The following is a 22438-nucleotide window of genomic DNA, read 5'->3' on the forward strand; positions in this document are numbered from 1 at the left end:
GAAAAGATCCGAACTTCCCATCTCTACTGTGTAGGCTAAGGGAATACAAATATTTTTTTTTTTACGTGGCCAATCGGAAGACAGAACCATTACGTACTGGATTGTGGCGGCTCTCCAGCTGTATCCTATCCAACTGGTATGCTAATACGGACGTTTTTAATATCACTGGAGCAAGAACGAGAGAAAACCAATGTACACCGCTATGTGCGACATTACAGCTCTGTATGGAGAATGTGGGGTGGCTCTGAAAAGAGCCTTTGTGTTCTGTGGGGGATACTAACGGAATATGAGGCGCTTATGCCCTCTCGCCGCGGATCCTGCGGGCCAGCTGGATGTCCTTGGGCATGATGGTGACCCTCTTGGCGTGGATGGCGCACAGGTTGGTGTCCTCGAAGAGCCCCACCAGATAAGCCTCGCTGGCCTCCTGCAGAGCCATGACGGCCGAGCTCTGGAAGCGCAGGTCGGTCTTGAAGTCCTGGGCGATCTCCCGCACCAGGCGCTGGAAGGGCAGCTTGCGGATCAGCAGCTCGGTGGATTTCTGGTAGCGGCGGATCTCTCGGAGAGCCACTGTACCGGGCCGGTAGCGGTGAGGCTTTTTCACTCCTCCGGTGGCCGGGGCGCTCTTCCGGGCGGCTTTGGTGGCCAGCTGCTTGCGGGGAGCTTTCCCTCCGGTGGACTTGCGGGCGGTCTGCTTAGTTCTGGCCATCGCTCAGGCAATAGTCTCTATTCACTTGCAAAAATAGAATGAGAAAAGCTGCCGGGAAGCGCCCTTTTATACAGACCGAGCCTCTCTGTCATTGGCTGCCTCACACCACGCCCTCTACATGGTGACGCGATACACCGCGGAGAGCCAATAATCATTTACATAGCAACCTGTACTGTGTGTCTGCCTCATGTTGCCCACGATCCAATCACCGGGCTGCCTCCTAATAACCCCGCCCAGAGCAGCCAATGACTGACCGTAAAAATGATCCCCAATCACCGACTCACAGCACGCCCTCTGCCATGCTAATTCCCATTTATAAGCGTCGTGGCTTCTGATTGGCCGGGGTGATCGGGAGCTTTTGATTGATTGGCTTTCGCTGAATATTTGTTATTTTTTCAATTGTCCCTCCACAAACGGCTTTGTTACAGCATCCCGCCTTTATACTGATTTTACCTGGTTTTGTTCCATGTATTGCATCTTCTATCATCTTTAAAATATACTATTTATATATGTAAAAGCGGAAAGGAATAGAGGTAGACGAGTCACGTTTCTCTGCTTTAGATCTGCATTTTACACGTATGTGCATCACTCTGTATCATGATAGCGGATCGGCCAGGCTGGTGATTACCGGTAATTGTTGAGAGGGAGACGGATTTACGGATTAGGATTCCTGAAATCTCCCTCCCCCTTTGCGGGGCAGTAACAAGTCTCCTCGCTCCACACACGGACCGACCTAAGCGTTCTAGAACTCTGGGAATCGGGATTAGTTCCGCTGCAGTGACCGGATGTCTCAGCAGATCGGATATCTAGGTGGTTTCTCGTTCACCATTTATCAAATTCACCGCGATGCCTTTTATTATATGTTCTTGTTAATAATATCAAACTTATAAGATGTATATTTTTATGGAAGATGTGCTTGAAAGCGGTCATTTCTAATGTGGCGGCTGAGTTTAAGTGATATATTTACAGCTTTCAAACCACCACCATCCATGCAGCCCAATATAATTTTATTTCCTAGTATTATGCAATACGTAGTTAGAGACGTCACCCTATCTGTCCGGATTGGCTGTTCCTACCACAACACCACAGGATAGATTCTGTAGATAAATTGCACGAAGTCCCAGTAATCTCTGCCATCTGCTTCTCTGAAAAAAAAGTGCGGCTGAAACGTTACAGCAACCGGGATAATGTAGATCTACATAACTGGCAGTGGAGAGTGATACGTATGGACCTGTACACCATGCGCAGGAAGACTGATATGTACAGAGGTCTCCTATATTCTATATATACTGAAATTGCTACTAAAAATACCGCAGAGTAAACTTTCATCACTACAGATCCGATCCAGAAATACGGATTTATAAATCAGATCCACGCGGCTAGAGATCGATAACCTCGGTGTGAGGATTCCCTCTTCCTGCTCACATCACTGAACCCTGTACTGTCCCTGCTACACATGCAAATGTATAGAATAACTGCATAATGAATGTGTGCTGACTCTTAGAACATTAAGATTTATAAACCGAATATAACAGCAGCACATAGCCCTGCAGTGAATGAGTGGATGGCTCTGAAAAGAGCCTTTGGGTTTTCTGTGTAGTCGGGTGAGAGGCGATTACTTGGCGCTGGTGTACTTGGTGACGGCCTTGGTGCCCTCGGACACGGCGTGCTTGGCCAGCTCTCCCGGCAGCAGCAGGCGGACAGCGGTCTGGATCTCCCGGGAGGTGATGGTGGAGCGCTTGTTGTAATGAGCCAGGCGGGAAGCTTCCCCGGCGATGCGCTCGAAGATGTCATTGACGAAGGAGTTCATGATGCTCATGGCCTTGGAGGAGATGCCGGTGTCGGGGTGCACCTGCTTCAGCACCTTGTACACGTAGATGGCGTAACTCTCCTTCCTGGTCTTCCTGCGCTTCTTGCCGTCCTTCTTCTGCACCTTACTCACCGCTTTCTTAGAGCCCTTCTTGGGCGCCGGAGCGGACTTGGCTGGTTCGACCATAGCTGCGAATTCTTAGTATCTCTGCAGAGTGCGAAGACACAATGAGGAGCAGCGCCGCCTCCCCTCCTTATATAGGCCGCCTATGCTAATCAGGCTGCAGGAAAGCCGGCTCACACTATTGGATAGCGGCACTAGCGCCGCCTGATGACCGTCCCTTATAGCTGATTGGTTGTAAGAGTGTGACTTGCATAGTGATGCACGCAACAAACAACTCCAGATGCAATTGGCTGCAAAAGTACAGAGCCCCGCCCCGGTATTTGCGGATTAGTGGATAACCAGACTCTCACGCTATTGGCTGAGTTGAATAGAAGCCAATCAGGCGGCAGCGCGGGGCGGGCAGCAGAGTATATAGGGCAGGAGGAGGGGCGGGTTGGGTTATTCTCGTGTTGGAGAGTTATCTGTATTCCTGAAGTTATCATGTCCGGAAGAGGCAAACAAGGCGGCAAGGCTCGTGCCAAGGCCAAGACTCGCTCCTCCCGGGCCGGCCTGCAGTTCCCAGTCGGCCGTGTACACCGTCTGCTGAGGAAGGGCAACTATGCGGAGCGGGTGGGGGCCGGAGCTCCGGTCTATCTGGCCGCAGTGCTGGAGTATCTGACCGCTGAGATCCTGGAGCTGGCTGGTAACGCCGCCCGGGACAACAAGAAGATCCGCATTATCCCCCGCCACCTGCAGCTGGCCGTGCGCAACGACGAGGAGCTCAACAAGCTGCTGGGTGGGGTGACCATCGCCCAGGGGGGCGTCCTGCCCAACATCCAGGCCGTGCTGCTGCCCAAGAAGACCGAGAGCCACAAGGCCGCCAAGAGCAAGTAATTCCCTGCAGCTAAAGAGATCGCACAGAACACCACAAAGGCTCTTTTCAGAGCCACCCACACTGTCTGCTAAAGAGCCTGATGCGCATTATTTTTTACTGCATACGTTGCAGAGACGTGTCCCTTAATTCTGTAACCAAAAGTACACCCCCTGTGTTAGAGGCCGAAACTAATGTAACCTACAGAACAGTTTCATTCCATAGATAGAAGTCCCGCTCCATCTCTGCCACATACGTTATAATCGGATCAGAGCGATTCCCAGACTGGCAGTACACGCGTTCTTGTTACAGATAGTACAGTAACTTCCTCCCAATCTGCACGCGGAGCACTGCAGCCTGCAGAAAGCACGTGTATAAGCGCTGTTAGCAACAGGCAATAGAGAGCATCAGATCCATGTACGGTGCTGGGAACGTTTCTCTGCTGGTTAACGGGCTTGTTTCAATTAAGAGAAATGTATTTTAGGTAGGTAGTACAAAACCCATTTATCTGATTCGCTAGCTGGAGGGCAATATTCTGGCACTGCTATTGGCTGATGATCGACGCTTCTGCACTGTAGCTGTGATTGGTGGAGACAGAGCAGCTGATATTTTTCAAATTTGCGGCATCATGCCAGCTCACAGCTCCTCCATAAACGATATAGCAGGTGCACCACCGACGAAATAACCTACCCGTCAAATCTTCCTACATTCACTGACAAAGGGCGGGAGGGGATAGTAAAGTCTACTGGATGTAGGTTAAATTGTTGGAGCTAGACAATTCAGCATTTGCTATACATTGCCAAGCGTTTAAAAAATGTTCTGTCATTGAACGATTTAAAATATTCAAGTATATTGTAAATGTAATATTCCGATTATGAAGCAATGGGCATGCTATTCTCCCCGCATCGGGGGAAGGGGTTGGGCTCTTTTCCACTATGAAACGCGATCACGATTGCGATCGCAATCGCGTTTCAATTTCCACTATGCGATTGCGATTGAGCTACTATACTCATTATAGTACAGCTCAATCGCATACAAAACACGGCAGGACGACGATTGCGCTTTGACCAAAATCGCATCGCACTAATGGAAATTGCTGCTGCAGTTTCCATTAGTTTAATGTACCATGCGATTTGCGATCAGAAGCAAATCGCAGGGTAGTGGAAAAAGTAAGACTCACCTCATAGAAACTGCCCTGTCATTAACATCAGAAACACAATGCAGCCGTGCATCCTTCTACATGCAGTGGAGAGGGCTTTGACTATGAACGTGACTTGCTTCAACGAAGTCACCCAGTCCTTGCACATGTGGTGGAAATGCTTGGAAAATAGCCTCATTGCACATCGGTTAAAATACAGTGCTGCCACCCTGTGGAATACATACAACCTTACATTTACCTCTCTACTGTATTCCACGGATGCTCTAACGAAAACCAATGTAAATATTCTGTACATGCACAAGGAGTTACAATAGCGGGTTTTGTAGAGGCATTGCTAGCGTTTAAAGATGTTTTCGATGTCATTTAACGATTTGGTTAAGAGTTTTATATTGTAAAAGTAATATTGAGATCATGAAGCAATGTGTTGTTGCCTTTCGAACGTCTTAAATTTGGAGGGAACTGACACAAAGGCAGTGCGAGGCACAAAACAATGTATCATTTCTGTTGCAGTGTTCTTTCCTGTATCTTCCTTCTGATGCACTGCTGCCACCATGCGGGGAATAAGAGAACATGACTCTAGTACCTTTGTATTGGTTCCCTCCACACTTCAGACTTTCCATTGCTTCAGTATCTGAATATTAATTATACAATATAATATTTTTAACCAAATCGTTATGACCTCGAGAGAACACCTTAAACGATTAGCAATGGTGCACTGCTTTGAGCTGTCCCTCTAAGATCCCCCCTCCCTTTGTAGTGAACGACGGGCCGGCACAGCATCAAATAATGCCACAAAGCTGTCCTGGAAAATATGAAAATAGCAACTGCTCTGCCTTCACCAATCACAGCAACAGAAGCTTCTCCCATCATCCAAAATATCACTCTCCAGACATTTAGTGTGTAGATAAATATGCTATATGGTTTGTACTACACAATTTTATCTGGTGAAGAGGAACGTTCCCAGCACCGTATATGGCCTGCTTTCTGATACACACGTGCTCTCTATGCTGCTTATATGGCTGTGCATTGGAAGGAAGTTATTGTACAGCTGCATTACATTCCGTCTGTAACAAGAACACGTGTAACTGGCCAGTCACGAGGATCCCTCTGATCTTATTACGAATTTGACTGCTAGGGAACATTACTTCCATCTACGAAACGCAGCGATCGTTTTCTACTTTACTTTATGTGCCAATTCGCGATGTACTTCTAATTCTTTACTAGAATGAAATGCATGCATGAATCCCTGATCCGATCATGTGGCACATATGGAGCGGGACTTCTAAGGAATGAAACTGTTCTGAATGTTACATTAGTTTCGGCCTCTAACACAGGGGGTGTACTTTTGGTTACAGAATTAAGGGACACGTCTCTGCAACGTATGCAGTAAAAAAATAATGCGCATCAGGCTCTTTAGCAGACAGTGTGGGTGGCTCTGAAAAGAGCCTTTGTGGTGTTCTGTGCGATCTCTTTAGCTGCAGTGAGTTACTTGCTCTTGGCGGCCTTGTGGCTCTCGGTCTTCTTGGGCAGCAGCACGGCCTGGATGTTGGGCAGGACGCCCCCCTGAGCGATGGTCACCCCACCCAGCAGCTTGTTGAGCTCCTCGTCGTTGCGCACGGCCAGCTGCAGGTGGCGGGGGATGATGCGGGTCTTCTTGTTGTCCCGGGCGGCGTTGCCAGCCAGCTCCAGGATCTCAGCGGTCAGATACTCCAGCACTGCGGCCAGATAGACCGGAGCTCCGGCCCCCACCCGCTGCGCATAGTTGCCCTTCCTCAGCAGACGGTGAACACGGCCGACTGGGAACTGCAGGCCGGCCCGGGAGGAGCGAGTCTTGGCCTTGGCACGAGCCTTGCCGCCTTGTTTGCCTCTTCCGGACATGATGACTTCAGGGTTACAGATAACTCTCCAACACGAGAATAAACGTATCCGCCCCTCCTCCTGCCCTATATACTCTGCTGCCCGCCCCGCGCTGCCACCCGATTGGCTGCTATTCAACTCAGCCAATAGCGTGAGAGTCTGGTTATCCATTAATCAGCAAATACCGGGGCGGGGCTCTGTACTTTTGCAGCCAATTGCATCTGGAGTTGTTTGTTGCGTGCATCACTATGCAAGTCACACTCTTACAACCAATCAGCTATAAGGGACGGTCATCAGGCGGTGCTAGTGACGCTATCCAATAGTGTGAGCCGGCTCTCCTGCAGCCTGATTAGCATAGGCCGCCTATATAAGGAGGGGAGGCGGCGCTGCTCCTCATTGTGTCTCCGCACTCTATAGAGTTACTAAGAATCAGCAGCTATGCCTGAACCAGCCAAATCCGCCCCGGCGCCCAAGAAGGGCTCTAAGAAAGCGGTGAGTAAGGTGCAGAAGAAGGACGGCAAGAAGCGCAGGAAGACCAGGAAGGAGAGTTACGCCATCTACGTGTACAAGGTGCTGAAGCAGGTGCACCCCGACACCGGCATCTCCTCCAAGGCCATGAGCATCATGAACTCCTTCGTCAATGACATCTTCGAGCGCATCGCCGGGGAAGCTTCCCGCCTGGCTCATTACAACAAGCGCCACACCATCACCTCCCGGGAGATCCAGACCGCCGTCCGCCTGTTGCTGCCGGGAGAGCTGGCCAAGCACGCCGTGTCCGAGGGCACCAAGGCCGTCACCAAGTACACCAGCGCCAAGTAATCTCCTCTCACCCGACTACAACACAGGAAACCCAAAGGCTCTTTTCAGAGCCACCCACTCATTCACTGCAGGGCTATGTATTGATATGTTAAATGCGCTGTTAGTGTTTCGTTCTAAGAGCCACTCAATATTCACTATGCGGCTTTTCTGTACATTCACGTACGTGCTGTATAGGGAGGGGTGCAGTACAGGGTTAGTGAGCAGGGAGGTGGATTCTCACACCGAGGTTACCGAACTCCTCTAGCCGCGTGGATTTGACTTTACTATTTCTGAATCGGATCAGGGGATCTTTAGTGATGTATTAGTTTCTCCTGCAGTATTTAGTAACCATTCCAGTACACGTTAGAATCTTAGAACTACCGCAGTTTTCCTGAGAATACACTAGTTTTCTCCTGTCTCCAGCCATAGATCCCGGTCGCTGTGATATTTCAGCCGCAATTTATTCAGAGAAGCAGATAGCGGGAATGGCCAGCGACAGGACTTCTCGTGCATTTCTCTATAGAAGTAGAATCCATCCTGACGGGTCTGTGCAGCTGGTGGGGTTGTTGTAGAAATGGCCCATCCGGACAGATAGGGTGACGTCTCTAAATAATACGTATTGCATAATACTATGAAATAAAGCTATATAATGGGGTGCATGGACGCTGGTGGTTGGAAAGTTGTAATTGTATCACTAAAGCGCATTAGAAATGACCACTCTCAGCAGATTCCCAGAGTTCTAGAACGCTCAGACCGTGTGTGGAGCGAGGAGACTCATTACTGCCCCGACTGACGCCCCGCACAGGGCAGGAGGAGGGAGATTGTAGGTCCCCTAAACTGTCTTCCTGACAAGAAGTAATCACCAGCCTAGCCTGTGTCTTGCATTACGCGATACAGAGTGATGCACATGCATGTAAAATACAGATCTTCTGCAGAGACACGTGGCTCATCTGCCTCTATTTCCTTTTCACTTAGTAGATATATAAATTAAATAGTATCTTTTTAAGATAGACAGTTCAATACGTAGGAACAAAATCAGTCAACATCGTATAATTTCAGTCTCAGGTAATAAAGCAATTTTGTGGCGGGATAATTGAAAAATAACAAATGTTCTGCAGTAGCCAATCCATTAAAAGCTCCCGATCACCCCGGCCAATCAGAAGCCACGGCGCTTATAAATAGGACTTAACATGGCAGAGTCGGGGAATGGGGATAGTAGGGGGAGTTTTACGGTAAATCATTGACTGCACTGGGCGGGAAGATTAGGAGGAGTCGCCTGGTGATTGGATGTCCCGCCAGCGCGAGGCAGACACAGCGCAGGCTAATATGGAGATAGAATGTTGATGACAATTGGCTCTCCGCGCTGTCTCCTGTCACCATATAGGGGGCGTGGTGTGAGGCAGCCAATGTCAGAGAGGCGCGGGCTGTATAAAAAGGCGCTTCCCGGCCGCTCTCCTTAGTAGAGATGGGAAGTTCGGATCTTTTCAATGATCCGGATGATTCGAATCGGATCATTGAAAAGATCCGGATCTTTGATCCGAATCTCGGATCATTTTACTACCGAAGCATTCGGGGTGAGATGACTAGCAGGACAGGTCTTTCCCTGCTGTGGACAGGAGAAGGGGAGGGGGGTGGACACTAGAGATGGGAAGTTCGGATCTTTTCAATGATCCGGATGATTCGAATCGGATCATTGAAGAGATCCGGATCTTTGATCCGAATCTCGGATCATTTTACTACCGGAAGCATTCGGGGGTATAATGAACAGCAGGACAGGTCTGTGGACAGGAGAAGGGGAGGGAGTGGACACACAGAGAAGGGGAGAAGATGGACAGAGGGCAGGGAGTGGACAGAGAAGGGAGGAGGGACGAGCAGAGAGCAGAAATGTTTGCACGTAATACCCACATGCTGAAGTCATATGCCTTACATGTATTTCACCTATATGTTCATCTGTACACTTTGAAAGAAAAGGTCGCACAGTGAAAGAAAGCATTCCCAGAAGATAAGTGCAGCTGTTTAGTGCCGAGTGCAGGAGGATTATATTGCCTTTCAATCACACTGTCTGCAAAGTTACTGAGCTGTGCTGAGCCAAAAGCTTCCAATGTGATCACTGTGCAGCACTACGGAACAGCCAGCCTATAATGAGCAGCACATTATAGCCAGTATGTGTGCTCTACACATATCTGGCAGTGGCACCCATGTCCCCTCTCTCTCATCTACCTGCTGTCCCTGCAAGGCTGCCTCCCATCCAACAGAGCGATCCCTGCTTCCAGGACCCCGCTGCCCGCTGGGAGGGGGCGTGTCACTCCTGGCCCCGCCCCTTTTGCGATCCGAATCGTTCATTTTGATGATTCGGATGATCAACTCATAAAATAGATTCGGATCAAAGATCCGAATCGTTCATGATCCGGACAACACTAGTGGACACACAGGGAAGGGGAGAAGATGGACAGAGGGCAGGGAGTGGACAGAGATGGGAGGAGGGACGAGCAGAGAGCAGAAATGTTTGCACACAATACCCACATGCAGCAATCATATGCTTTACATGTATTTCACCTATATGCTCATCTGTATACTTTGACTGCAAACGTCGCACAGTGAAGGAAAGCATTCCCAGAAGATAAGTGCAGCTGTTTAGTGCCGAGTGCAGTGCAATCACAGTGCCTGCAAAGTTACTGAGCTGTGCTGAGCCAAAAGTTTCCAATGTGATCACTGTGCAGCACTACGGAACAGCCAGCCTATAATGGGCAGCACATTGCAGCCAGTATGTGTGCTCTACACATATCTGGCAGTGGCACCCATGTCCCCTCTCTCTGGGGCTGCCTCCCCTTCAACAGAGCGATCCATCTCTGCTCTGCTTCCAAGACCCCGCTGCCCGCTGAGAGGGGGCGTGTCGCTCCTGGCCCCGCCCCTTTTGCGATCCGAATCGTTCATTTTGATGATTCGGATGATCGACTCATAAAATAGATTCGGATCAAAGATCCGAATCGTTCATGATCCGGACAACACTACTCCTTAGTCTATTCTCGCCTGTGAGACGAATCAGCCGATTGAGAGATGGCCAGAACCAAGCAGACCGCCCGCAAGTCCACCGGAGGGAAAGCTCCCCGCAAGCAGCTGGCCACCAAAGCCGCCCGGAAGAGCACCCCGGCTACCGGAGGAGTAAAGAAGCCTCACCGCTACCGGCCCGGTACAGTGGCTCTCCGAGAGATCCGCCGCTACCAGAAATCCACCGAGCTGCTGATCCGCAAGCTGCCCTTCCAGCGCCTGGTGCGGGAGATCGCCCAGGACTTCAAGACCGACCTGCGCTTCCAGAGCTCGGCCGTCATGGCTCTGCAGGAGGCCAGCGAGGCTTATCTGGTGGGGCTCTTCGAGGACACCAACCTGTGCGCCATCCACGCCAAGAGGGTCACCATCATGCCCAAAGACATCCAGCTGGCCCGCAGGATCCGCGGCGAGAGGGCATAAGCACGTCATACATTGTCACCCACACTACAAAGGCTCTTTTCAGAGCCACCCCACATTCTCCATACAGAGCTGTATTGCAGCAGTTGGATAGCATGTTTATAACATTCTCATCGTTCTAAAGTAATATACAATACCCGCATTAGCATAACAGTTGGCTAGGATTTAAGCCTTCGACAAACGTTCGAGCGCCATATTTTATTTGTCTTCTGATTGGCCCCAGATCAGCTAATTGTAAAGTGATGCACACTGGCAGAAGAGGGGTCCAGACAGTTAAATGTAGTGATGCTCAAATACCCCTTTTTAAAATTCGAGTTCAGCTCCGTTGTACAGAATAGGTCATGGACCGTTAAACTGGCGGAATGGGGATAAAACGTTACAGCCCACAGAATATCGGCGGGAAATTTGAAATTGCATCTTCTCTGCTCAACCAATCAAAGCTCCAGACGCTTCTCTATTAAGCCAATAGGAATGCCAAGAAAGTATTCATTCAGTTTGCTAGCTTAAGATGTTTCTATGTACAGATTAGTTTTATTAAATAAACGTCAGATATATCAAAATTACACCCACATTTCCTAGGTAATTATAAAACTTAAAGAGAACCGGAACTGAAAATAAAAAGTCAAAATAACTATACACAGGTCATACTTGCCGCCTGTATAGTCTACTACTCAATCTATTTCTCCTCTCCTGTGTCCCATTTGTCCACTGTGATCAAACGAATTTGCTGTCCTTCATTTTGAAAATGGCCGTTACCCCATAACAGCTTCCCGTTCAGCACATTGTTAAATATCCCCCACTTGAGCCATAGGGAAACATGGACATGACCTTGCTCATTCAGTTGTAACTGACAGCAACTGGTATAGTTCAGTTCTGACAAAATATAGTCAGAACTGGAAGGGATCACTTAAGAAGAAAATGGCGAGCTTCTGAGAGGAACTGACAGAGGTTAGTATGTAATATTCATTTACAGCCTGGTCATTTTTTTTTTAATTTTACTCGCTTCAGGTTCCCTTTAATGAGGATTTTTTTTTAAAGTCAAATTGCGTCATGATTGAACACAGATGTGATATTTATATGGTCCCTTTAACGCCAATACATGTGTACTTCACTATACGCTGCTGTGTAGTAGTGTTGTCCGGATCATGAACAATTCGGATCTTTGATCCGAATCTGTTTTGTGAGTCAAATCATCCGAATCATCAAAATGTGTGATTCGGATCGCAAAAGGGGCGGGGCCAGGAGCGACACGCCCCCTCTCAGCGGGCAGCGGCGTCCTGAAAGCAGCGCTGAGATGGATCGCTCTGTTGGATGGGAGGCAGCCTTGCAGGGGAGACAGGTAGATGAGAGAGAGGGGACATGGCTGCCACTGCCAGATATGTGTAGAGCACACATACTGGCTGCAATGTGCTGCCCATTATAGGCTGGCTGTTCCGTAGTGCTGCACAGTGATCACATTGGAAACTTTTGGCTCAGCACAGCTCAGTAACTTTGTAGGCACTGTGATTGCTGTGCAATATGATCCTCCTAAACAGCTGCACTGTGCGACGTTTGCATGCAAAGTACACAGATGACCATATAGGTGAAATATATGTAAAGCATATGATTGCAGCATGTGGGTATTGTGTGCAAACATTTCTGCTCTCTGCTCGTCCCTCCTCCCTTCTCTGTCCACTCCCTGCCCTCTGTCCATCTTCTCCCCTTCTCTGTGTGCCCACCCCCCTCCCCTTCTCCTGTCCTGCTAGTCATTTCACCCCCGAAATGCTTCCATAGTCAAATGATCCGAGATTCGGATCAAAGATCCGGATCTTTTCAATGATCCAATTCGAATCATCCGGATCATTGAAAAGATCCGAACTTCCCATCTCTACTGTGTAGGCTAAGGGAATACAAATATTTTTTTTTTTACGTGGCCAATCGGAAGACAGAACCATTACGTACTGGATTGTGGCGGCTCTCCAGCTGTATCCTATCCAACTGGTATGCTAATACGGACGTTTTTAATATCACTGGAGCAAGAACGAGAGAAAACCAATGTACACCGCTATGTGCGACATTACAGCTCTGTATGGAGAATGTGGGGTGGCTCTGAAAAGAGCCTTTGTGTTCTGTGGGGGATACTAACGGAATATGAGGCGCTTATGCCCTCTCGCCGCGGATCCTGCGGGCCAGCTGGATGTCTTTGGGCATGATGGTGACCCTCTTGGCGTGGATGGCGCACAGGTTGGTGTCCTCGAAGAGCCCCACCAGATAAGCCTCGCTGGCCTCCTGCAGAGCCATGACGGCCGAGCTCTGGAAGCGCAGGTCGGTCTTGAAGTCCTGGGCGATCTCCCGCACCAGGCGCTGGAAGGGCAGCTTGCGGATCAGCAGCTCGGTGGATTTCTGGTAGCGGCGGATCTCTCGGAGAGCCACTGTACCGGGCCGGTAGCGGTGAGGCTTTTTCACTCCTCCGGTGGCCGGGGCGCTCTTCCGGGCGGCTTTGGTGGCCAGCTGCTTGCGGGGAGCTTTCCCTCCGGTGGACTTGCGGGCGGTCTGCTTAGTTCTGGCCATCGCTCAGGCAATAGTCTCTATTCACTTGCAAAAATAGAATGAGAAAAGCTGCCGGGAAGCGCCCTTTTATACAGACCGAGCCTCTCTGTCATTGGCTGCCTCACACCACGCCCTCTACATGGTGACGCGATACACCGCGGAGAGCCAATAATCATTTACATAGCAACCTGTACTGTGTGTCTGCCTCATGTTGCCCACGATCCAATCACCGGGCTGCCTCCTAATAACCCCGCCCAGAGCAGCCAATGACTGACCGTAAAAATGATCCCCAATCACCGACTCACAGCACGCCCTCTGCCATGCTAATTCCCATTTATAAGCGTCGTGGCTTCTGATTGGCCGGGGTGATCGGGAGCTTTTGATTGATTGGCTTTCGCTGAATATTTGTTATTTTTTCAATTGTCCCTCCACAAACGGCTTTGTTACAGCATCCCGCCTTTATACTGATTTTACCTGGTTTTGTTCCATGTATTGCATCTTCTATCATCTTTAAAATATACTATTTATATATGTAAAAGCGGAAAGGAATAGAGGTAGACGAGTCACGTTTCTCTGCTTTAGATCTGCATTTTACACGTATGTGCATCACTCTGTATCATGATAGCGGATCGGCCAGGCTGGTGATTACCGGTAATTGTTGAGAGGGAGACGGATTTACGGATTAGGATTCCTGAAATCTCCCTCCCCCTTTGCGGGGCAGTAACAAGTCTCCTCGCTCCACACACGGACCGACCTAAGCGTTCTAGAACTCTGGGAATCGGGATTAGTTCCGCTGCAGTGACCGGATGTCTCAGCAGATCGGATATCTAGGTGGTTTCTCGTTCACCATTTATCAAATTCACCGCGATGCCTTTTATTATATGTTCTTGTTAATAATATCAAACTTATAAGATGTATATTTTTATGGAAGATGTGCTTGAAAGCGGTCATTTCTAATGTGGCGGCTGAGTTTAAGTGATATATTTACAGCTTTCAAACCACCACCATCCATGCAGCCCAATATAATTTTATTTCCTAGTATTATGCAATACGTAGTTAGAGACGTCACCCTATCTGTCCGGATTGGCTGTTCCTACCACAACACCACAGGATAGATTCTGTAGATAAATTGCACGAAGTCCCAGTAATCTCTGCCATCTGCTTCTCTGAAAAAAAAGTGCGGCTGAAACGTTACAGCAACCGGGATAATGTAGATCTACATAACTGGCAGTGGAGAGTGATACGTATGGACCTGTACACCATGCGCAGGAAGACTGATATGTACAGAGGTCTCCTATATTCTATATATACTGAAATTGCTACTAAAAATACCGCAGAGTAAACTTTCATCACTACAGATCCGATCCAGAAATACGGATTTATAAATCAGATCCACGCGGCTAGAGATCGATAACCTCGGTGTGAGGATTCCCTCTTCCTGCTCACATCACTGAACCCTGTACTGTCCCTGCTACACATGCAAATGTATAGAATAACTGCATAATGAATGTGTGCTGACTCTTAGAACATTAAGATTTATAAACCGAATATAACAGCAGCACATAGCCCTGCAGTGAATGAGTGGGTGGCTCTGAAAAGAGCCTTTGGGTTTTCTGTGTAGTCGGGTGAGAGGCGATTACTTGGCGCTGGTGTACTTGGTGACGGCCTTGGTGCCCTCGGACACGGCGTGCTTGGCCAGCTCTCCCGGCAGCAGCAGGCGGACGGCGGTCTGGATCTCCCGGGAGGTGATGGTAGAGCGCTTGTTGTAATGAGCCAGGCGGGAAGCTTCCCCAGCGATGCGCTCGAAGATGTCATTGACGAAGGAGTTCATGATGCTCATGGCCTTGGAGGAGATGCCGGTGTCGGGGTGCACCTGCTTCAGCACCTTATACACGTAGATGGCGTAGCTCTCCTTCCTGGTCTTCCTGCGCTTCTTGCCGTCCTTCTTCTGCACCTTACTCACCGCTTTCTTAGAGCCCTTCTTGGGCGCCGGAGCGGACTTGGCTGGTTCGACCATAGCTGCGAATTCTTAGTATCTCTGCAGAGTGCGAAGACACAATGAGGAGCAGCGCCGCCTCCCCTCCTTATATAGGCGGCCTATGCTAATCAGGCTGCAGGAGAGCCGGCTCACACTATTGGATAGCGGCACTAGCGCCGCCTGATGACCGTCCCTTATAGCTGATTGGTTGTAAGAGTGTGACTTGCATAGTGATGCACGCAACAAACAACTCCAGATGCAATTGGCTGCAAAAGTACAGAGCCCCGCCCCGGTATTTGCGGATTAGTGGATAACCAGACTCTCACGCTATTGGCTGAGTTGAATAGAAGCCAATCAGGCGGCAGCGCGGGGCGGGCAGCAGGGTATATAGGGCAGGAGGAGGGGCGGGTTGGGTTATTCTCGTGTTGGAGAGTTATCTGTATTCCTGAAGTTATCATGTCCGGAAGAGGCAAACAAGGCGGCAAGGCTCGTGCCAAGGCCAAGACTCGCTCCTCCCGGGCCGGCCTGCAGTTCCCAGTCGGCCGTGTTCACCGTCTGCTGAGGAAGGGCAACTATGCGGAGCGGGTGGGGGCCGGAGCTCCGGTCTATCTGGCCGCAGTGCTGGAGTATCTGACCGCTGAGATCCTGGAGCTGGCTGGCAACGCCGCCCGGGACAACAAGAAGACCCGCATCATCCCCCGCCACCTGCAGCTGGCCGTGCGCAACGACGAGGAGCTCAACAAGCTGCTGGGTGGGGTGACCATCGCCCAGGGGGGCGTCCTGCCCAACATCCAGGCCGTGCTGCTGCCCAAGAAGACCGAGAGCCACAAGGCCGCCAAGAGCAAGTAACTCCCTGCAGCTAAAGAGATCGCACAGAACACCACAAAGGCTCTTTTCAGAGCCACCCACACTGTCTGCTAAAGAGCCTGATGCGCATTATTTTTTACTGCATACGTTGCAGAGACGTGTCCCTTAATTCTGTAACCAAAAGTACACCCCCTGTGTTAGAGGCCGAAACTAATGTAACCTACAGAACAGTTTCATTCCATAGATAGAAGTCCCGCTCCATCTCTGCCACATACGTTATAATCGGATCAGAGCGATTCCCAGACTGGCAGTACACGCGTTCTTGTTACAGATAGTACAGTAACTTCCTCCCAATCTGCACGCGGAGCACTGCAGCCTGCAGAAAGCACGTGTATAAGCGCTGTTAGCAACAGGCAATAGAGAGCATCAGATCCATGTACGGTGCTGGGAACGTTTCTCTGCTGGTTAACGGGCTTGTTTCAATTAAGAGAAATGTATTTTAGGTAGGTAGTACAAAACCCATTTATCTGATTCGCTAGCTGGAGGGCAATATTCTGGCACTGCTATTGGCTGATGATCGACGCTTCTGCACTGTAGCTGTGATTGGTGGAGACAGAGCAGCTGATATTTTTCAAATTTGCGGCATCATGCCAGCTCACAGCTCCTCCATAAACGATATAGCAGGTGCACCACCGACGAAATAACCTACCCGTCAAATCTTCCTACATTCACTGACAAAGGGCGGGAGGGGATAGTAAAGTCTACTGGATGTAGGTTAAATTGTTGGAGCTAGACAATTCAGCATTTGCTATACATTGCCAAGCGTTTAAAAAATGTTCTGTCATTGAACGATTTAAAATATTCAAGTATATTGTAAATGTAATATTCCGATTATGAAGCAATGGGCATGCTATTCTCCCCGCATCGGGGGAAGGGGTTGGGCTCTTTTCCACTATGAAACGCGATCACGATTGCGATCGCAATCGCGTTTCAATTTCCACTATGCGATTGCGATTGAGCTACTATACTCATTATAGTACAGCTCAATCGCATACAAAACACGGCAGGACGACGATTGCGCTTTGACCAAAATCGCATCGCACTAATGGAAATTGCTGCTGCAGTTTCCATTAGTTTAATGTACCATGCGATTTGCGATCAGAAGCAAATCGCAGGGTAGTGGAAAAAGTAAGACTCACCTCATAGAAACTGCCCTGTCATTAACATCAGAAACACAATGCAGCCGTGCATCCTTCTACATGCAGTGGAGAGGGCTTTGACTATGAACGTGACTTGCTTCAACGAAGTCACCCAGTCCTTGCACATGTGGTGGAAATGCTTGGAAAATAGCCTCATTGCACATCGGTTAAAATACAGTGCTGCCACCCTGTGGAATACATACAACCTTACATTTACCTCTCTACTGTATTCCACGGATGCTCTAACGAAAACCAATGTAAATATTCTGTACATGCACAAGGAGTTACAATAGCGGGTTTTGTAGAGGCATTGCTAGCGTTTAAAGATGTTTTCGATGTCATTTAACGATTTGGTTAAGAGTTTTATATTGTAAAAGTAATATTGAGATCATGAAGCAATGTGTTGTTGCCTTTCGAACGTCTTAAATTTGGAGGGAACTGACACAAAGGCAGTGCGAGGCACAAAACAATGTATCATTTCTGTTGCAGTGTTCTTTCCTGTATCTTCCTTCTGATGCACTGCTGCCACCATGCGGGGAATAAGAGAACATGACTCTAGTACCTTTGTATTGGTTCCCTCCACACTTCAGACTTTCCATTGCTTCAGTATCTGAATATTAATTATACAATATAATATTTTTAACCAAATCGTTATGACCTCGAGAGAACACCTTAAACGATTAGCAATGGTGCACTGCTTTGAGCTGTCCCTCTAAGATCCCCCCTCCCTTTGTAGTGAACGACGGGCCGGCACAGCATCAAATAATGCCACAAAGCTGTCCTGGAAAATATGAAAATAGCAACTGCTCTGCCTTCACCAATCACAGCAACAGAAGCTTCTCCCATCATCCAAAATATCACTCTCCAGACATTTAGTGTGTAGATAAATATGCTATATGGTTTGTACTACACAATTTTATCTGGTGAAGAGGAACGTTCCCAGCACCGTATATGGCCTGCTTTCTGATACACACGTGCTCTCTATGCTGCTTATATGGCTGTGCATTGGAAGGAAGTTGTTGTACAGCCGCATTACATTCCGTCTGTAACAAGAACACGTGTAACTGGCCAGTCACGAGGATCCCTCTGATCTTATTACGAATTTGACTGCTAGGGAACATTACTTCCATCTACGAAACGCAGCGATCGTTTTCTAATTTACTTTATGTGCCAATTCGCGATGTACTTCTAATTCTTTACTAGAATGAAATGCATGCATGAATCCCTGATCCGATCATGTGGCACATATGGAGCGGGACTTCTAAGGAATGAAACTGTTCTGAATGTTACATTAGTTTCGGCCTCTAACACAGGGGGTGTACTTTTGGTTACAGAATTAAGGGACACGTCTCTGCAACGTATGCAGTAAAAAAATAATGCGCATCAGGCTCTTTAGCAGACAGTGTGGGTGGCTCTGAAAAGAGCCTTTGTGGTGTTCTGTGCGATCTCTTTAGCTGCAGTGAGTTACTTGCTCTTGGCGGCCTTGTGGCTCTCGGTCTTCTTGGGCAGCAGCACGGCCTGGATGTTGGGCAGGACGCCCCCCTGAGCGATGGTCACCCCACCCAGCAGCTTGTTGAGCTCCTCGTCGTTGCGCACGGCCAGCTGCAGGTGGCGGGGGATGATGCGGGTCTTCTTGTTGTCCCGGGCGGCGTTGCCAGCCAGCTCCAGGATCTCAGCGGTCAGATACTCCAGCACTGCGGCCAGATAGACCGGAGCTCCGGCCCCCACCCGCTGCGCATAGTTGCCCTTCCTCAGCAGACGGTGAACACGGCCGACTGGGAACTGCAGGCCGGCCCGGGAGGAGCGAGTCTTGGCCTTGGCACGAGCCTTGCCGCCTTGTTTGCCTCTTCCGGACATGATGACTTCAGGGATACAGATAACTCTCCAACACGAGAATAAACGAATCCGCCCCTCCTCCTGCCCTATATACTCTGCTGCCCGCCCCGCGCTGCCACCCGATTGGCTGCTATTCAACTCAGCCAATAGCGTGAGAGTCTGGTTATCCATTAATCAGCAAATACCGGGGCGGGGCTCTGTACTTTTGCAGCCAATTGCATCTGGAGTTGTTTGTTGCGTGCATCACTATGCAAGTCACACTCTTACAACCAATCAGCTATAAGGGACGGTCATCAGGCGGTGCTAGTGACGCTATCCAATAGTGTGAGCCGGCTCTCCTGCAGCCTGATTAGCATAGGCCGCCTATATAAGGAGGGGAGGCGGCGCTGCTCCTCATTGTGTCTCCTAGAGATGGGAAGTTCGGATCTTTTCAATGATCCGGATGATTCGAATCGGATCATTGAAGAGATCCGGATCTTTGATCCGAATCTCGGATCATTTTACTACTGGAAGCATTCGGGGGTGAAATGAACAGCAGGACAGGTCTGTGGACAGGAGAAGGGGAGGGAGTGGACACACAGAGAAGGGGAGAAGATGGACAGAGGGCAGGGAGGGGACAGAGAAGGGAGGAGGGACGAGCAGAGAGCAGAAATGTTTGCACGTAATACCCACATGCTGAAGTCATATGCTTTACATATATTTCACCTATATGTTCATCTGTACACTTTGAAAGAAAAGGTCGCACAGTGAAAGAAAGCATTCCCAGAAGTGTAGTGCAGCTGTTTAGTGCGGAGTGCAGGAGGATTATATTGCCTTTCAATCACACTGTCTGCAAAGTTACTGAGCTGTGCTGAGCCAAAAGCTTCCCATGTGTTCACTGTGCAGCACTACGGAACAGCCAGCCTATAATGGGCAGCACGTTATAGCCAGTATGTGTGCTCTACACATATCTGGCAGTGGCACCCATGTCCCCTCTCTCTCATCTACCTGTCCCTGTGCAAGGCTGGCTCCCCTCCAACTCAGCAATCCGTCCCTGCTCTGCTTCCAGGACCCCGCTGCCCGCTGAGAGGGGGCGTGTCGCTCCTGGCCCCGCCCCTTTTGCGATCCAAATCACTCATTTTGATGATTCGGATGATCGACTCATAAAATAGATTCGGATCAAAGATCCGAATCGTTCATGATCCGGACAACACTAGTGTCTCCGCACTCTATAGAGTTACTAAGAATCAGCAGCTATGCCTGAACCAGCCAAATCCGCCCCGGCGCCCAAGAAGGGCTCTAAGAAAGCGGTGAGTAAGGTGCAGAAGAAGGACGGCAAGAAGCGCAGGAAGACCAGGAAGGAGAGCTACGCCATCTACGTGTACAAGGTGCTGAAGCAGGTGCACCCCGACACCGGCATCTCCTCCAAGGCCATGAGCATCATGAACTCCTTCGTCAATGACATCTTCGAGCGCATCGCCGGGGAAGCTTCCCGCCTGGCTCATTACAACAAGCGCCACACCATCACCTCCCGGGAGATCCAGACCGCCGTCCGCCTGCTGCTGCCGGGAGAGCTGGCCAAGCACGCCGTGTCCGAGGGCACCAAGGCCGTCACCAAGTACACCAGCGCCAAGTAATCTCCTCTCACCCGACTACAACACAGGAAACCCAAAGGCTCTTTTCAGAGCCACCCACTCATTCACTGCAGGGCTATGTATTGATATGTTAAATGCGCTGTTAGTGTTTCGTTCTAAGAGCCACTCAATATTCACTATGCGGCTTTTCTGTACATTCACGTACGTGCTGTATAGGGAGGGGTGCAGTACAGGGTTAGTGAGCAGGGAGGTGGATTCTCACACCGAGGTTACCGAACTCCTCTAGCCGCGTGGATTTGACTTTACTATTTCTGAATCGGATCAGGGGATCTTTAGTGATGTATTAGTTTCTCCTGCAGTATTTAGTAACCATTCCAGTACACGTTAGAATCTTAGAACTACCGCAGTCTTCCTGAGAATAAACTAGTTTTCTCCTGTCTCCAGCCATAGATCCCGGTCGCTGTGATATTTCAGCCGCAATTTATTCAGAGAAGCAGATAGCGGGAATGGCCAGCGACAGGACTTCTCGTGCATTTCTCTATAGAAGTAGAATCCATCCTGACGGGTCTGTGCAGCTGGTGGGGTTGTTGTAGAAATGGCCCATCCGGACAGATAGGGTGACGTCTCTAAATAATACGTATTGCATAATACTATGAAATAAAGCTATATAATGGGTTGCATGGACGCTGGTGGTTGGAAAGTTGTAATTGTATCACTAAAGCGCATTAGAAATGACCACTCTCAGCAGATTCCCAGAGTTCTAGAACGCTCAGACCGTGTGTGGAGCGAGGAGACTCATTACTGCCCCGACTGACGCCCCGCACAGGGCAGGAGGAGGGAGATTGTAGGTCCCCTAAACTGTCTTCCTGACAAGAAGTAATCACCAGCCTAGCCTGTGTCTTGCATTACGCGATACAGAGTGATGCACATGCATGTAAAATACAGATCTTCTGCAGAGACACGTGGCTCATCTGCCTCTATTTCCTTTTCACTTAGTAGATATATAAATTAAATAGTATATTTTTAAGATGATAGACAGTTCAATACGTAGGAACAAAATCAGTCAACATCGTATAATTTCAGTCTCAGGTAATAAAGCAATTTTGTGGCGGGATAATTGAAAAATAACAAATGTTCTGCAGTAGCCAATCCATTAAAAGCTCCCGATCACCCCGGCCAATCAGAAGCCACGGCGCTTATAAATAGGACTTAACATGGCAGAGTCGGGGAATGGGGATAGTAGGGGGAGTTTTACGGTAAATCATTGACTGCACTGGGCGGGAAGATTAGGAGGAGTCGCCTGGTGATTGGATGTCCCGCCAGCGCGAGGCAGACACAGCGCAGGCTAATATGGAGATAGAATGTTGATGACAATTGGCTCTCCGCGCTGTCTCCTGTCACCATATAGGGGGCGTGGTGTGAGGCAGCCAATGTCAGAGAGGCGCGGGCTGTATAAAAAGGCGCTTCCCGGCCGCTCTCCTTAGTAGAGATGGGAAGTTCGGATCTTTTCAATGATCCGGATGATTCGAATCGGATCATTGAAAAGATCCGGATCTTTGATCCGAATCTCGGATCATTTTACTACCGAAGCATTCGGGGTGAGATGACTAGCAGGACAGGTCTTTCCCTGCTGTGGACAGGAGAAGGGGAGGGGGGTGGACACTAGAGATGGGAAGTTCGGATCTTTTCAATGATCCGGATGATTCGAATCGGATCATTGAAGAGATCCGGATCTTTGATCCGAATC

The 22438-nt window shown here is 49.3% G+C and overlaps 11 protein-coding genes across 11 annotated transcripts; 5 read left to right on the plus strand and 6 right to left on the minus strand.

Annotated features, from left to right (window-relative positions):
* Nucleotides 1–275: 275 nt before the first annotated feature.
* On the minus strand, nt 276–706 carry LOC137535161 (histone H3). Its single transcript, XM_068256975.1, has one exon. The coding sequence runs from the start codon at nt 704–706 to the stop codon at nt 296–298; it is 411 nt and encodes a 136-aa protein (XP_068113076.1). The 3' UTR covers nt 276–295.
* Nucleotides 707–2305: 1599 nt separating this feature from the next.
* On the minus strand, nt 2306–2702 carry LOC137535171 (histone H2B-like). The gene has a single exon (XM_068256984.1). The coding sequence runs from the start codon at nt 2700–2702 to the stop codon at nt 2322–2324; it is 381 nt and encodes a 126-aa protein (XP_068113085.1). The 3' UTR covers nt 2306–2321.
* A 417-nt stretch (nt 2703–3119) lies between these two features.
* Nucleotides 3120–3512, plus strand: LOC137537042 (histone H2A type 2-B-like). The gene has a single exon (XM_068259191.1). It carries the CDS (start codon nt 3120–3122, stop codon nt 3510–3512), a length of 393 nt encoding a protein of 130 aa, XP_068115292.1.
* Nucleotides 3513–6133: 2621 nt separating this feature from the next.
* Nucleotides 6134–6526, minus strand: LOC137535164 (histone H2A type 2-B-like). Its single transcript, XM_068256978.1, has one exon. The coding sequence runs from the start codon at nt 6524–6526 to the stop codon at nt 6134–6136; it is 393 nt and encodes a 130-aa protein (XP_068113079.1).
* A 417-nt stretch (nt 6527–6943) lies between these two features.
* Nucleotides 6944–7324, plus strand: LOC137535165 (histone H2B-like). The gene has a single exon (XM_068256979.1). It carries the CDS (start codon nt 6944–6946, stop codon nt 7322–7324), a length of 381 nt encoding a protein of 126 aa, XP_068113080.1.
* A 3036-nt stretch (nt 7325–10360) lies between these two features.
* On the plus strand, nt 10361–10789 carry LOC137535157 (histone H3-like). The gene has a single exon (XM_068256973.1). The coding sequence runs from the start codon at nt 10361–10363 to the stop codon at nt 10769–10771; it is 411 nt and encodes a 136-aa protein (XP_068113074.1). The 3' UTR covers nt 10772–10789.
* Nucleotides 10790–12889: 2100 nt separating this feature from the next.
* Nucleotides 12890–13318, minus strand: LOC137535162 (histone H3). The gene has a single exon (XM_068256976.1). The coding sequence runs from the start codon at nt 13316–13318 to the stop codon at nt 12908–12910; it is 411 nt and encodes a 136-aa protein (XP_068113077.1). The 3' UTR covers nt 12890–12907.
* A 1593-nt stretch (nt 13319–14911) lies between these two features.
* On the minus strand, nt 14912–15315 carry LOC137535167 (histone H2B-like). Its single transcript, XM_068256981.1, has one exon. It carries the CDS (start codon nt 15312–15314, stop codon nt 14934–14936), a length of 381 nt encoding a protein of 126 aa, XP_068113082.1. The 5' UTR covers nt 15315; the 3' UTR covers nt 14912–14933.
* A 416-nt stretch (nt 15316–15731) lies between these two features.
* Nucleotides 15732–16124, plus strand: LOC137537043 (histone H2A type 2-B). The gene has a single exon (XM_068259192.1). It carries the CDS (start codon nt 15732–15734, stop codon nt 16122–16124), a length of 393 nt encoding a protein of 130 aa, XP_068115293.1.
* Nucleotides 16125–18745: 2621 nt separating this feature from the next.
* LOC137535163 (histone H2A type 2-B-like) lies at nt 18746–19158 on the minus strand. Its single transcript, XM_068256977.1, has one exon. The coding sequence runs from the start codon at nt 19136–19138 to the stop codon at nt 18746–18748; it is 393 nt and encodes a 130-aa protein (XP_068113078.1). The 5' UTR covers nt 19139–19158.
* A 1194-nt stretch (nt 19159–20352) lies between these two features.
* Nucleotides 20353–20733, plus strand: LOC137535166 (histone H2B-like). The gene has a single exon (XM_068256980.1). It carries the CDS (start codon nt 20353–20355, stop codon nt 20731–20733), a length of 381 nt encoding a protein of 126 aa, XP_068113081.1.
* The last annotated feature ends 1705 nt before the right edge of the window (nt 20734–22438 follow it).

This window comes from Hyperolius riggenbachi, chromosome 10, assembly GCF_040937935.1.
Source record: "Hyperolius riggenbachi isolate aHypRig1 chromosome 10, aHypRig1.pri, whole genome shotgun sequence".
Taxonomy (NCBI): domain Eukaryota; kingdom Metazoa; phylum Chordata; class Amphibia; order Anura; family Hyperoliidae; genus Hyperolius; species Hyperolius riggenbachi.

What these genes read in the sequence shown, in the direction of transcription:
- LOC137535161 (XM_068256975.1), bottom strand. Translation starts at nt 706, where the DNA reads ATGGCCAGAACTAAGCAGACCGCCCGCAAGTCCACCGGAGGGAAAGCT.
- LOC137535171 (XM_068256984.1), bottom strand. Translation starts at nt 2,702, where the DNA reads ATGGTCGAACCAGCCAAGTCCGCTCCGGCGCCCAAGAAGGGCTCTAAG.
- LOC137537042 (XM_068259191.1), top strand. Translation starts at nt 3,120, where the DNA reads ATGTCCGGAAGAGGCAAACAAGGCGGCAAGGCTCGTGCCAAGGCCAAG.
- LOC137535164 (XM_068256978.1), bottom strand. Translation starts at nt 6,526, where the DNA reads ATGTCCGGAAGAGGCAAACAAGGCGGCAAGGCTCGTGCCAAGGCCAAG.
- LOC137535165 (XM_068256979.1), top strand. Translation starts at nt 6,944, where the DNA reads ATGCCTGAACCAGCCAAATCCGCCCCGGCGCCCAAGAAGGGCTCTAAG.
- LOC137535157 (XM_068256973.1), top strand. Translation starts at nt 10,361, where the DNA reads ATGGCCAGAACCAAGCAGACCGCCCGCAAGTCCACCGGAGGGAAAGCT.
- LOC137535162 (XM_068256976.1), bottom strand. Translation starts at nt 13,318, where the DNA reads ATGGCCAGAACTAAGCAGACCGCCCGCAAGTCCACCGGAGGGAAAGCT.
- LOC137535167 (XM_068256981.1), bottom strand. Translation starts at nt 15,314, where the DNA reads ATGGTCGAACCAGCCAAGTCCGCTCCGGCGCCCAAGAAGGGCTCTAAG.
- LOC137537043 (XM_068259192.1), top strand. Translation starts at nt 15,732, where the DNA reads ATGTCCGGAAGAGGCAAACAAGGCGGCAAGGCTCGTGCCAAGGCCAAG.
- LOC137535163 (XM_068256977.1), bottom strand. Translation starts at nt 19,138, where the DNA reads ATGTCCGGAAGAGGCAAACAAGGCGGCAAGGCTCGTGCCAAGGCCAAG.
- LOC137535166 (XM_068256980.1), top strand. Translation starts at nt 20,353, where the DNA reads ATGCCTGAACCAGCCAAATCCGCCCCGGCGCCCAAGAAGGGCTCTAAG.